General features: G+C 41.1%; 1 protein-coding gene across 1 annotated transcript; it reads left to right on the forward strand.

The window, feature by feature from the left end:
* Positions 1-571: 571 nt before the first annotated feature.
* Positions 572-8067, forward strand: LOC115266240 (uncharacterized). The gene is made up of 8 exons (XM_062860523.1): positions 572-982; positions 1160-1228; positions 1296-1716; positions 1776-2120; positions 6523-6905; positions 6967-7207; positions 7269-7352; positions 7416-8067. The coding sequence occupies exons 1-8, from the start codon at positions 678-680 to the stop codon at positions 7998-8000; spliced, it is 2433 nt and encodes an 810-aa protein (XP_062716507.1). The 5' UTR covers positions 572-677; the 3' UTR covers positions 8001-8067.
* The last annotated feature ends 6322 nt before the right edge of the window (positions 8068-14389 follow it).

Consider the following 14389-nt stretch of genomic DNA (forward strand, 5'->3'; position numbering starts at 1 on the left):
GTTCGTTGGTTGGCGCACTTTTTCAAATCTATCAGTATCTGTTTTACCTCCTACGATCTACCTCTTACCGATAAACAGATACTGATAGATTTGAAAAAGTGCGCCAACCAACGAACTCAACCACTGAAGTGAAGACGTGCGGCTATGTTTAAAACATACATAACCTCACGAGTAAACGGAGGGATTGTATCTATCCTTTGAAAAAGGCACAATATATGTGACCGAAACGTCAGGTGTTGAACCAATATCCGTTTATGATTACATAGAGACTGGAAGCCGAAAACCCCCGCTAGCATAATACCAATCACAGTCGATCCCCTTACATCGTAATTTATAACGTTTGAAATTAAACTTTATCGCATATCATAATTTTACAATTAAGTCTTAAATTTATGTATCCATTAAACGTTGGACACAGATTTGGAAAACTGGAATGTCTCAAAAATAATTTAATATTTGATTCTTCCAAACTCAAAATGGATTTATGATTAAACATTGAAGCGTGACACCATTCAAGGAAATGGTTACCCTACACATATCTTATCACCCGTATGATTATCGATTTCAAGTGCTTTTGAACGTTACTCACTGATAAAACAAAATCCATTCAGTTCGATTTCGGATCTAGTTTTGACTGTACGAAAGTGTTTCTGAATGTTGATGAAAAAAGGATTGAAATGTCCAACATAAACAAAGGTCGTCCATTACCACCAGTACCCCCACGACCTGTGTCCACAATATTTCCATCCGGTGTGCCTCCGCCTATACCGCCGCGTAGAAGAGATTACGAAAACAGCGAATTCGTCAGGCGACAAACACCCACATCCGGAAATCAAGCCAGAGCAAATAGCGTTCATAATTTGACGCAGCAATTTCAAGGATTGTCCTTTCGTCATGATGGAGATACTAGAAAAAGCTATCCCAATTATCTGAACAGTGCGTGTGAAGCTTTACAGCACATTTATGAGGAGATTCCGGCAAGGTAATCTTAGAAAATATTTCTATGTGATAATTTAATAATGTTTCGATTAGAAAAGATTCATTTTCAAATAATTTTGTTGAAGTGGCATTGAAGTTTATCGCACGGTTGATACATGTCCCGAATCAAAATATTAAGTGACAAGTTGTTTACATTTGTCCAATACCGCTATCTTTACAGATCGAGTACCTCCGGGTCGTACAGTGCTGGAACAGAAGAATATTGGAGTGATGCTACGTTTGAAACAGAGTAATTAAATAGCTTTACAGTGTCTTAGTCCTGTTATGCTCAATACTAATGTAGAGATTTCTTGTAGAAGTGACGGTTCAGTTGTCCGCAACGAGTCGAATGAATTTTTAAGTGACAAATCTCTTAGCACCGAGCGATACAGTTCGCCACCAGAAAACACAGCTGATGAGCTACTTCAGAACGAACAAAAGTACATCGACAATCTGATGAATGGGATGCTCAACTTCATCCCTCTGATTTATCACATGAATCTCCCGGAAGGCTTACGTGGCCAAAGAAACAACCTGTTCGGAAACGTTGAAGAGATCCACGAGCTTCATCAGGACGATTTTCTTCCAGCACTTCGTCGGTGTTATCAAAATGTAGAACAAATTGCACAATGTTTCATCCATTGCGTGGAGACGGATAAGTTTTACTGCTATGTGAAGTATGCCCTTAATCGTCGGAAATCGGATACAATTTTCGAAAGACATCGAGATTACTTTTCGGTAATTCAATCTCTTTATATTTGTACATTTTCCTCTAATTCAAATCTACATTATTTTAGTCCAACCAACACGAGCTGAACAGCTTTCTTCTGCAACCCATCCAGCGGCTTCCGCGGTACTTGCTGTTTATGGACAAATTTACCAAAGAAACTCTGAAATTTGGGGATGATCATTATACGGCATCTCACATTTCTACCATCAAAAAAGCTCAGGAGAAATTGAGCGACTTGGTGGACTTGATGAACGCTGCAGTGTCGATTAGTGATATTCCACAGTGCGCAAGAGAATTTGCTGCGACTTCTTCGTTTTCCCAGGCTATTTCAGGTTTTGGTCGCGACAATGATCTGGCATCTACGCTGATTTTGAAGCCGAAAGGGAATAAGTTACAATCTCGAAACAATCCAGTAAGTAGGATAATTTTCTCCACATTAGTAGAAAAGACAAACAGACGTAGTAAGAATTTGGATCGTGCATTAAACGGTGAATTTGAATTGCATGCTAGTACCTTGATTGTCTTCCAGGGGTGCGTGCTATTGTGTTCTATGAGCATCACCATGCGTGCGGATATCGTGTGGCAGGCACGAAGATACTCAATTCCCAAGGATGTCAAGGAAATGGCCGTGACGAAAAGTTCTTGGATTGACTGCGAATCGAGCTTGTTACTCTCAGCATAAATACATACATTCAATTACTCAACATCACATTTAAGATAAGACGTAGGTGATCACAACGGCACAATACTCGGTTTGTGACTGCCGTTCTCCATCCTCGGTCACGCCCGATGCTCGCCAAGTCACGCTCCCCTGATTCACCCATCGTGCTCTTTGCGCTCCACATCTTCTTTTGCCAACCGAATCAGTGGCAAACACCAGCTTTGCAGGGCTGTTGTCAGGCATTCTTGCAACGTGCCCTGCCCACCGTATCCTTCCGGCTTTGGCCACGTTCTGGATGTTGGGTTCGCCGTAAAGTCCAGCGTGCTCGTGGTTCATACTTCTCCACCACACACCGTTCTCCTGCACACCGTCGAAGATCGTCCTTTGCTCGCTCGAAACCTCTGAGTGCTGGTCCAAGTCTCGTGTCCGTAGAGGACCACCGGTTTTATTAGTGTTTGGTACATGGTGCATTTGGTGCGTGTTTAAACCTTTTGGACCAAAGCTTCTTCTGGAGCCCGTAGTAGGCCCGACTTCCGCTGATGATGCGCCTTCGAATTTCACGACTCACGTTGTTGTCAGCCGTCAGTAAGAATCCGAGATAGACGAATAGCTCCACCACCTCGAAGGTATCCCCGTCTATCGTAACATTACTACCCAGACGGAGCCAGTCGTGTTCGGTTCCGCTTGCCAGCATGTACTTTGTTTTTGAGGCATTCACCACAAGTCCGACCTTTGCTGCTTCGCGTTTCAGGCGGGCGTACAGCTCTGCCACCGTTCCAAATGTTCTGGCGATAATGTCCATGTCGTCTGCAAAGCACTTGATCGGGTTTTGTTTTGATCATCGCATTACACCTTTCAGAGCGATATTGGAGAGTAGGCATGAGCTTCGAATGTACTGGATAGTTCACCCAAAACTCTTATGCAGTTTTGCACACCGTCCATCGTTGCTTTAATCAGTCTGGTCAGCTTCCCAGGAAAGCCATTTTCATCCATGATTTTCAATAGCTCTGTGCGGGTGATACTGTCGTATGCCGCTTTTAAGTCGATAAAGAGATGATGCGTTGGGACCTGGTATTCACGGCATTTCTGGAGGATTTGCCGTACGGTAAAGATCTGGTCCGTTGTCGACCGGCCGTCGATAAAGCCGCCTTGATAACTTCTCACGAACTCATTCGTTTTAGGTGACAGACGACGGAAGATGATCTGGGATAGCACTTTGTAGGCAGCATTCAAAATAGTGATCGCTCTGAAGTTCTCACATTCCAAATAGCCGCTCTTCTTATGAATGGGGCAGATTACCCCTTCCTTCCACTCCTCCGGTAGCTATTCAGTTTTCCAGATCCTGACTATCAGCCGATGCAAGCAGGTGGCCAGCTTTTCTAGGCCCATTTTGACGAAATCAGCTGCTACACCATCCTTACCAGCTGCTTTGTTGGTTTAGAGCTGATGAATGTCATCCTTAACTTCCCTCAGCGTGGGAGTTGGTTCATTTCCGTCTTCCGCTGCACTGGCGTCATCGTTTCATCCGTTGCCGTGGTCTCCAGTGCCTACGTTGTCCACGCCATTCAGGTGCTGATCGAAGTGCTGCTTCCACCTTACGATCACCTCACGTCCGTTCATCAAGATGCTTCCGTCCTTTTCTCTGCTTATTTCGGCTCGCGGCACGATGCCGTTGCGGTATGCGTTGATCTTCTCGTAGAACTTCCGTGTTCCATGGGAACGGCACAGCACTTCCACGTTCTGCTGGGTTCTTTGCTGCAGCATTACCGCCCGTGCTGCGTTCTTCTCCTCCAAAATCGCTCTACACTTCTCGTCGAGCCATTCGTTTCGTCGACTCCTTTCCATGTACCCGATGGTGCTCTCGCCTGCGTCTTTGATGGCTGATTTTACTGTTCTCCAACAGTCCTCTAAAGAGACCTCATTAAGCTCGTGCTCGTCTGGCAACGCGCCACGATAGGTCTTTATAATGTCGTAGAGGTGCCGTCCGTCAATCAGAACGTGGTCGATTTGCGATTCCGTCTGATGTGGTGATCTTCAGGTGAAACGATGTGGGAGGCTGTGTTGGAAAAAGATGCTACGTTTGGCCATGTTTTGGAGGCGGCGAAATCAATGAGTCGTAGATCGGTTTTGTTCGTCAGCTGGTAGGCGCTGAACTTCCAATCGTCGGTCTGAATTCCTTCTCCTGGCCTACCTGAGTGTTTAGGTCTCCTATGATGATCTTAACGTCGTGGCTTGGGCAGCGATCGTACTCGCGTTCGAGCTACGCGTAAAATGCGTCTTTGTCATCATCAGTGCTTCCGGAGTGAGGACTGTCGTTTATTACCTATGCTGAAGTTGAAGAAATCGCCCTTGATTCAATCCAAATCCAATCCAAATCCAATCCAAATCCAATCCAAATCCAATCCAAATCCAATCCAAATCCAATCCAAATCCAATCCAAATCCAATCCAAATCCAATCCAAATCCAATCCAAATCCAATCCAAATCCAATCCAAATCCAATCCAAATCCAATCCAAATCCAATCCAAATCCAATCCAAATCCAATCCAAATCCAATCCAAATCCAATCCAAATCCAATCCAAATCCAATCCAAATCCAATCCAAATCCAATCCAAATCCAATCCAAATCCAATCCAAATCCAATCCAAATCCAATCCAAATCCAATCCAAATCCAATCCAAATCCAATCCAAATCCAATCCAAATCCAATCCAAATCCAATCCAAATCCAATCCAAATCCAATCCAAATCCAATCCAAATCCAATCCAAATCCAATCCAAATCCAATCCAAATCCAATCCAAATCCAATCCAAATCCAATCCAAATCCAATCCAAATCCAATCCAAATCCAATCCAAATCCAATCCAAATCCAATCCAAATCCAATCCAAATCCAATCCAAATCCAATCCAAATCCAATCCAAATCCAATCCAAATCCAATCCAAATCCAATCCAAATCCAATCCAAATCCAATCCAAATCCAATCCAAATCCAATCCAAATCCAATCCAAATCCAATCCAAATCCAATCCAAATCCAATCCAAATCCAATCCAAATCCAATCCAAATCCAATCCAAATCCAATCCAAATCCAATCCAAATCCAATCCAAATCCAATCCAAATCCAATCCATATCCAATCCAAATCCAATCCAAAACCATTAAAAAACTAATACAATTCCAATCCAAATCCAAGTTCAATTAAAAAATCCAATCCAAATCCAATCCAAATCCAATCGAGATCCAATCCAAATCCAAGTTTTGTTCAAAATAAATCCAAATATAATCCAAACCCAATCCAAATCCAATCCAAATTCAAACCAAATCTAATTCAAATCCAAATCCAATCCAAATCCTTTTCGAATTAATTCCAAACGCAATTTAAATCCAACCCAAACCCAATCCAAATTCAATCCAAATCCAATCCAAATCTAATTCAGATCTAATTCAAATCCAATCCAAACCCAATCCAAAACCATTCAAAATCCAATACAAATTCAATCCAAATTCAATCCAGATCAAATCCACATCCAATCCAAATCCAATCTAAATCCAAATCCAATCTAAACCCAAATCCACTCCAAATTAAAATCCAATCCAAAATATATCAAAATCCAATCATATCTTAATCCAAGCCAATTCCAAATCTAATTCATAACCAATTCGAATTCAATTCCAATCCTATCGAAATCCAAATCCTATCTAAAACCTACCAGTACTTTATTCATTTGCATCTCAGTACAATTGATTCCAGATCAGATCAACCATTGACATGTACAGCCAGTCTAAGCCAAGGTAAGCTGACACTTGCTGTAATTCTGTTGAATATCTTGGATACAAATTCTCAATTCACTGTTATTTGATTACCTAGTTGTCTCTAATTGGTACAAATTGTACAAGATTGAGTTACTCTACATTAAATTAGAGCGATTCTATTATAATCTGAGTATTTTATAGTTATTTTTAACTGTTGTATCTCGGGATCCAATAAACCGATTGAAAAAAAAATGAAAAGAGCAGCAAGTAAGGATAAGTAAGTTAAGTATGAAAACTTAAATAATACTGTTTTCTAATACATCTTTCCATTATTGGCATAGCTGCTGAAGCTCTAATGCAAAGTGCTTTCTTTCAAAGTTCTTACTTTATTTCCACAGATCGACCTTTTCGCCCAGGGGAAACTTATTCGCGTGCTGGACACCGAAATATATGACGAAGCCCGTTACCGAGCGTACAAGTCCAAGTTTTTCATATTTGAAAAGCTCCTAATCTACACAGAGATCACCAAGGCTGGCCTTCCGTACAGGGGCCATTACTTTGGCTCGGAAATAAACTATTGGGAAGATTCCCGAAAGCTGTACCTGTTTTGTCTACACCGAGGGACCCAGGAGATTCAAATGCGCTGCAACAAAACGATAGCCGATACTGTGAAAACTATCCGACAACGAGCGATCTCACAATTTTTCAGCGAACCTCAACTGATAGATTTTGAAGCACCACTGGATTCGCAAACTACTAGAGCATCTACCAAAACAGATCTGTAATTTTATCGGCGCACTTATACAAAAATTGTCCAGATACTGACAAACTTTTTTTTACAGAGACCTTACAAATAGCATTATGGCATTGATAAACTCCCAAATTCAGTATGTTCAGGTTTTTCAAGCGAATTTCGAGTACTATTTGAAATGCCAGACTCCTTTTCAAGAAACGCAACTGCACAAATTCAAAGAAATTTGCTTGAAAATGAATCATTTGCATTACGATCGAATCATATCAGATTTATCAGCTAATGTCGGAAACATTGCTGGGATTTGTACGATGTTCTCACAATACGTTCAGGTAAGAATAGTCTGTGATCAGTAATGTACTAATAAATCCAATTGTTGATTATCATTTTCAGTACGATTTTCCACCACTATACGGAGAATACCTGAAAGTTGGCTATAGTGCGGTTAAGTTTATCCGACATCGACCCACTTCAAATGTAATTAAAACGTTTCAAACAATTAACAAACACAATCGAGTGCTAACACAATCCGATTTTCAGACTTCCTGCACATTCCTTGTGACAACAATTGATGACTTCGTGTATCTCTGCATCGGGAGATTGGAAGAGTTTACCCAATTTTTCTCAACATTGACCGAGAAACTGTCGGAACAGATCATTCAAAATACATCAACCGATAGATCCACGTACCACCAGCTGGCTGTTGTTCAAGTGGAACTGGACAAATTCACCCAAAGCGTTGGTGATAATTATCGGCTGCTGTCCTTGGATGACGAAGTGATCGGGTGTGGTTTGGCGGTGAGCAGCGAACGAGCCAAGATCAGGACAGAGCAGTTGGAAGCAATCCATTGCAGGATATTCATTTGTGAACGGGCAGTTGTTTGTGTTGCATGTAGCGTTGAGCAGCAGTTCACCAAACGACGTGAACGATTTGATAAAGTGATATTTATTGATAGGTTTTCTGGTAGAGCTCATCCAATGCGATTGAGAAAAAGCAGGAAAGATGACGATGTAGGATGCTTTACTTTTGGGAATACAAAGTATAAAGTAAAATTCCAATCCAGTCAAGCAAGAGACAGGTTCTGTGCAAATTATGTCCAACAGTTTGTTTCGTTCGATAAATAGTACAAACTTACTCTAGTGCTGTGTCCTACTTGTACGTTACTTTATAATAAAATTGAATGCTCTCAAATTTTCAAATCACTTTCTATACACGAACACACAAAACAATGACAATAAATATTTGACTTGTTGGACTTCGGCCCAACTGCTGTTCCGAAACTATAATTCTCCGCTCCCGGAAATAAATAAACACGCAATCCGTAGTTGAAGGGAGAATTTTATTTTCCCATCGAAAACAGTTAGAATACATTTCAAAGTTTAAAGCTGTTGTACAATTCATATATACAAATATTGCGTATTTGATTTCATTTTAGTTAGCATGCTGCGTATGTTCTGTTTATGAGAACCCCTGGTAAACCGTACCTAGGGGCTGTCCATAAACCACGTGGTCATTTCTTTGGGACTTTTCGAACACCCCCCCCCCCCCTCCCCCCGCGTGGTCATTAGTCCATACAAAAATTTTTATTTGTCCATACAAAATGGTCATTGGCCGAACCCCCCCCCCCCCCCCCCCCCCCCCTAATGACCACGTGGTTTATGGACAGCCCCCTAACTGTCTAGTGTGTATAGTAGGGTGGCCCACACTTAAATGAAAAACAAGAATTTTGAAAAGCCAAGTCTTACCTCCTGAATCGGTTGTTTTGGACTTCCAGAAGCTACGTTCAAAATTTGAGCAAAACCGATTAAGCCTAAGGGAGCGCTGAAAGTGCTTGAAGTTTGTATGGGAAAACGTGGCCAAATGTATGCGAAAATTTTAAGTTTTCTATTTTTGCCGCTAGGTGGCGCTGTAAGCATTTAGTGATAAAACCCTTTGGTATTATTGTAGGTAACTATATTCCAAACAACTTTGTCGAAGACCGCAAAGTGATCCGACGCCTGTGAGAAAAGTTATACCCTAGGCAAAATGAGGCGAAGTATTGAGATTTCATTATTGATATTATTCTTTACATGTACTGGAAAAACAACCGCCATAATGTCTCGCCTCACTTTACCTAGGGTATAACTTTTTAAACAGGCGTCGTATAACTTTGCGGTTTTCGACAAAGTTGTGTGGCATATATATAAAAAAAATATGAAAATGAAAGCTTGCACGCCGTATCGAATGATAATGCCCAGCGAAGCGTAAACTTTGCAGCCTCCCGTGGTATGGTAGTCCGAAGCACCTTCTTCCCCCGCAAAGATATCCACAAAGCCACCTGGAGATCACCCGACCACCAAACAGAAAACCAAATCGACCACGTTCTAATCGACGGGAAATTCTTCTCGGATATAATCAATGGCCGCACATACCGCAGTGCGAATATAGAATCGGATCACTACTTAGTCGCTGTATGCATGCGCTCAAAACTTTCGACAGTTATCACCACGAGTCGAAGTCGAACGCCGCGGCTCAACATCGAGCAACTGCGTAACGTAGAAGTTGCTCAAGACTACGCGCAGCAGTTATCAGTGGCCCTACCAACGGAAGAGCAGCTTGGCGCAGCTACACTTGCAGATGGCTGGAGGGACATCCGATCCGCCATAGGTGGTACCTCGGCTACAGCACTAGGCTTCGCGACTCCGAATCACAGAAACGACTGGTACGGCGAATGTGAACAGTTGAAAAACGAGAAGAATGCAGCATGGGCGAGAATGCTGTAACACCGTGCGAGAGCGAATGAGGCACGTTACAGACAGGCGTGGAACAGGCAGAAGTTAGTCTTCCGGATGAAGAAGCGCCAGCAGGAAGAACGAGATAGCGAAGCGATGGAAGAGCTGTACCGCGCTAAGAACACACGAAAGTTCTACGAGAAGCTGATCCGCTCACGCAGAAGATTTGTGGCACAAGCCGACATGTGCCGAGATAATGACGAAATTATTCTCACGAGCGAGCGTGAAGTGATCGAAAGGTGGCGGCAGCATTACGATGAGCACCTCAATGGCGACGTTGCAAGTACCGAAGGTGGCGTGGTAACAGATCTAGGAGTATGTGCACAGGACGAAAGACTTCCGGCCCCTGATTTTCAAGAGATTTAGAACGAGATTGGCCGGTTGAAAAACAACAAAGCTGCTGGAGCAGATCAACTACCAAGCGAGCTTCTAAAATACGATGGAGAAGCACTGGTGAGAGCACTACACTGGGTCATTACCAAGATTTGAGAGGCGAAAGTTTTACCGGAGGAATGGATGGAATGTATCGTGTTTCCCATCTACAAAAAGTGCGACATGTTGGATTGCGGGAACTACCGCGCGATCACACTACTGAGCGCTGCCTACAAGATACTCTCTCAAATTTTATGCCGCCGTCTATCACCGGTTGCAAGAGAGTTCTTGGGGCAATATCCGGCTGGATTTCTAGGTGAACGCGCTACAACGCACCAGATGTTTGCCATCCGCCAGGTGTTGCAGAAATGCCGCGAATACAACGTGCCCTCACATCACTTGTTCATCGATTTCACATCGGCGTATGATACAATCGATTGAGAACAGACTATGGCAGATTATGCACGAATACGGATTCCCGGATAAACTGATACGATTGATCAAGGTGACGATGGATCGAGTGATGTGCGTAGTTCGAGTATCAGGGACACTCTCGAGTCCCTTCGAATCTCGCAGAGGGTTACGGCAAGGTGATGGTCTTTCGTGCTTGCTGTTAACACTGCTTTAGAGGGTGTAATAGACACGAATGGAACGATTTTCAAGAAGTCCGTTCAGCTGCTTGGATTCGCTGATATATTGATATTATTGCTCGTAAATTTGAGACGATGGCGAAAACGTACATCCGACTAAAGAGTGAAGTCAGGCGAATCGGATTAGTGATTAATGTGTCGAAGACAAAGTACATGATGGCAAAGGGCTTGAAGGAGGAATCACCGCGCCCGCCACCCCGAATTTATATCGACGGTGATGAAATCGAGGCGGTTGAAAAATTTGGGTACTTGGGCTCACTGGTGACCGCCGACAACGATACCAGCAGAGAAATTCAGAGGCGCATTGTGGCAGGAAATCGTGCTTACTTTGGACTCCGCAGAACTCTACGATCAAATAAAGTAACTATATAATAATAATAATAAAGTAAACTATCTACAAAACGCTGATTAGACCGGTCGTCCTATATGGGCACGACCCTACGTGCAGAGGACCAACGCGCCATTGCACAGTGTTCGAAATCGATGATTTTGCGATCAAAATTAAATAACTTTTTTTAGATTGGTTCTAGAGATTTGGCGTGTTCTACAAAGTTTTTCTGCATGTTAAAAGGCGTCTTTTGATAAAATGTTATAAATGATTAATCCCCCTAGAAGTGAGATAAAAATTTTATTTTTTCGAAATATTTTTTTAGAGGTTTGACGTCTTCGGCAAAGTTTTAGCTCATAATAAGAGAACAAAAATCGTAGAACATGTCAAAGCTCCACCTCTTACGGTTTTCGAGATATGGAGCGTTTTGTGCGAAGTACCCCTAAAACTAGTTTTTTCAGTGTAGCTTCAACAGATAAAACCCTACAGTTTTGTGACCTTCTACAAACTTGTTCAGGACGTCAAAATACACATTTCTTCTGAAGATGTCAAGTCATTATATCTTAAAACAAAAAAGTTATAGGCAAATTTATCATATTTTAAGGTGTACTTTCACCTTAAGTAACTATTTCCGGCGCAAAATGGCGCAGATGGCTCAGTCGGTAGTTGAAAGATTAGACTTTCTACTATCACTTGGGGGTGGAAACCCTCGTGGGCAATAGTGGGAAAGGTGTTTTAAATACATGACAAAAACTAATTATTTTGCCTGTAATACAAGAAAAATAAATTTAAAAAAATAATTAAGAAGCACACAGTAATTTTTACTGCACTGTGTTTCTTCCGGCAATATTTTACAACGTTTTTACAAAAACCAGTGAGTTTTTATCACTAAAAATTAAAACAGGACAAAATATTGTTCCCGCGTGTTATAACTTTCTTTCTTCAAACTTATGACAACATAACTATGCCCAAACGAATGACTACCTACCCAATGGTCGTAGAATTGAATGGCTGGTAGTTAGAATATCAAATGCCTTTTGATAAATACCTTCGCAGTTCTTATTAAGGTAGTTGTAATTTTACATTCTTCAATACATATTTTGACGATTTCCTGGTGAAAATAAAGTAGATCTTTTATATCAAATGATCAATTTGATAAAACAATTTATTTTCAACTCGATTTTTGTGAAAAGTACTGTTAAAAATATGAAAAATAGGGAAGTGGAACCATTTCGGCAGGGGTCCTATTTTGGGCACTTTTCTGCTATAACTCAGCCAATTCTGAACCAATTGACACAATTTTTGGAACTCGATGAGATGCGTATAGTATCTAGCCGTGTACAAAATTTCAAGTCAATTGGTTTGGAATTAATTTAGTAATAGCGAAGAGTGCCCAAAATACCGGCCGCTGCCCAAGTGGTTCGCTACCCTACTTCAATTAACTCATGATGCAGACGATGGGACGTCAAAACATGTAATTGATTAATGTCAAGAGATTAAAAATAAAGTTTGAAATAAAAAAAAAACATCGCATTATTTCTCGGCACACCCTGTATTTTATTAATTTATATCTGATATATTTCAATTGCTTCGAAGGTGTAAGTCAAACTCGTGGATTACCGAAAAAGCTGTTAATCTGCTATCGGACGAATCAAAACTTCTCCTGATTTTTTCGGATACTGATTCCGTAGTTGAAAAGTCAAACAACAAATATAAACATAAATACATGAAAAAAATCTACTCTGTGTTTTGATGCACATCTTGAACTGTTTAATATTTCCTTCTTCCTATTTCTAGCGCTACATAACTTGAATATTGCCCCAGAAAAAACTTCAAATAGGTAATTTTAAAGTAACTTTATCAGAAATTGCCTGATCATCTGATAGTAAACAAAATGAATTCAAAAGCATGAATAAAATATTCTGTTTGGTAAAAACAATGCTCAAAAACGACACGAATGCACCTTTGGCGTAAAGTGTCGCTAATTTAAGTAAATAAATAAACAAATCATGCTCATAAATGTTGTAAAATATTGCTGGAAATTACGCAATGCAGTAAAAATTACTGCGGGATCCTAAATTATTAATTTTTATTTATTTATCTTGTATTACAGGCAAAATAACTAGTTTTTGTCATGTATTTAAACCACCTTTCCCACTATTGCCCACGAGGGTTTCCACCCCCAAGTGATAGTAGAAAGTCTAATCTTTCAACTACCGACTGAGCCATCTGCGCCATTTTGCGCCGGAAATAGTTACTTAAGGTGAAAGTACACCTTAAAATATGATAAATTTGCCTATAACTTTTTTGTTTTAAGATATAATGACTTGACATCTTCAGAAGAAATGTGTATTTTGACGTCCTGAACAAGTTTGTAGAAGGTCACAAAACTGTAGGATTTTATCTGTTGAAGCTACACTGACAAAACTAGTTTTAGGGGTACTTCGCACAAAACGCTCCATATCTCGAAAACCGTAAGAGGTGGAGCTTTGACATGTTCTACGATTTTTGTTCTCTTATTATGGGCTAAAACTTTGCCGAAGACGTCAAACCTTTAAAAAAATATTTCGAAAAAATAAAATTTTTATCTCACTTCTAGGGGGATTAATCATTTATAACATTTTATCAAAAGACGCCTTTTAACATGCAGAAAAACTTTGTAGAACACGCCAAACCTCTAGAACCAACCTAAAAAAAGTTATTTAATTTTGATCGTAAAATCATCGATTTCGAACACTGTGCATTGGAGTTTTCAACGAAAGGTGTTGCAACTTGCGTACCATCTACGGCAGAGTGCAGATGGAAGACAGGACTTGGAGAAGGCGAATGAACCACGAGCTGCATCAGCTGCTGAGAGAACCAACCATCGTCCATACCGCGAAAATCGGGAGGCTACGGTGGGCGGGTCACGTCATCAGGATGTCGGATAGCAACCCGACTAAAATGGTTCTCGAGAGTAATCCGACCGGTACAAGAAGACGTGGTGCGCAGCTAGCTAGGTGGGTCGACCAAGTGGAGGACGATCTGCGGACCCTTCGCAGAGTGCGGATCTGGAGACAAACAGCCATGGACCGAATTAAACATGTGCTCAAAAGGGGATCAATTGTGACCCATTTTTGAAAAATACATCATAAGACATGCCTCCATAAAAACACAGTTTTGAAAACTTCAACAATAATTTAAAGTCCTTCTGTTGTGTATAAACTTGCAATAGATGTTTACCTGCCATTCTATACAAAAATGGATCTAGTTTTGTGTTTTTTCTTAATGTTACAGGCAAATTAAGAAAAAGGGATCAAGTCTCCCCAGTCTCCCCTATAGGTTAAATTTAAGGGGGTCCACTGTTATCTTCTGTTTATCATGGTAAAAGAATGTTATATACCTAATAGTGG

Source organism: Aedes albopictus, chromosome 3, assembly GCF_035046485.1.
Source record: "Aedes albopictus strain Foshan chromosome 3, AalbF5, whole genome shotgun sequence".
NCBI lineage: Eukaryota > Metazoa > Arthropoda > Insecta > Diptera > Culicidae > Aedes > Aedes albopictus.

Bases quoted from the DNA above. Each gene is read 5' to 3' on its own strand.
- LOC115266240 (XM_062860523.1), top strand. From the start codon at position 678: ATGTCCAACATAAACAAAGGTCGTCCATTACCACCAGTACCCCCACGA. The intron at 1,229-1,295 runs GTAATTAAATAG...GATTTCTTGTAG, and splicing joins GATGCTACGTTTGAAACAGA to AAGTGACGGTTCAGTTGTCC. The intron at 6,906-6,966 runs GTAATTTTATCG...TTTTTTTTACAG, and splicing joins GCATCTACCAAAACAGATCT to AGACCTTACAAATAGCATTA.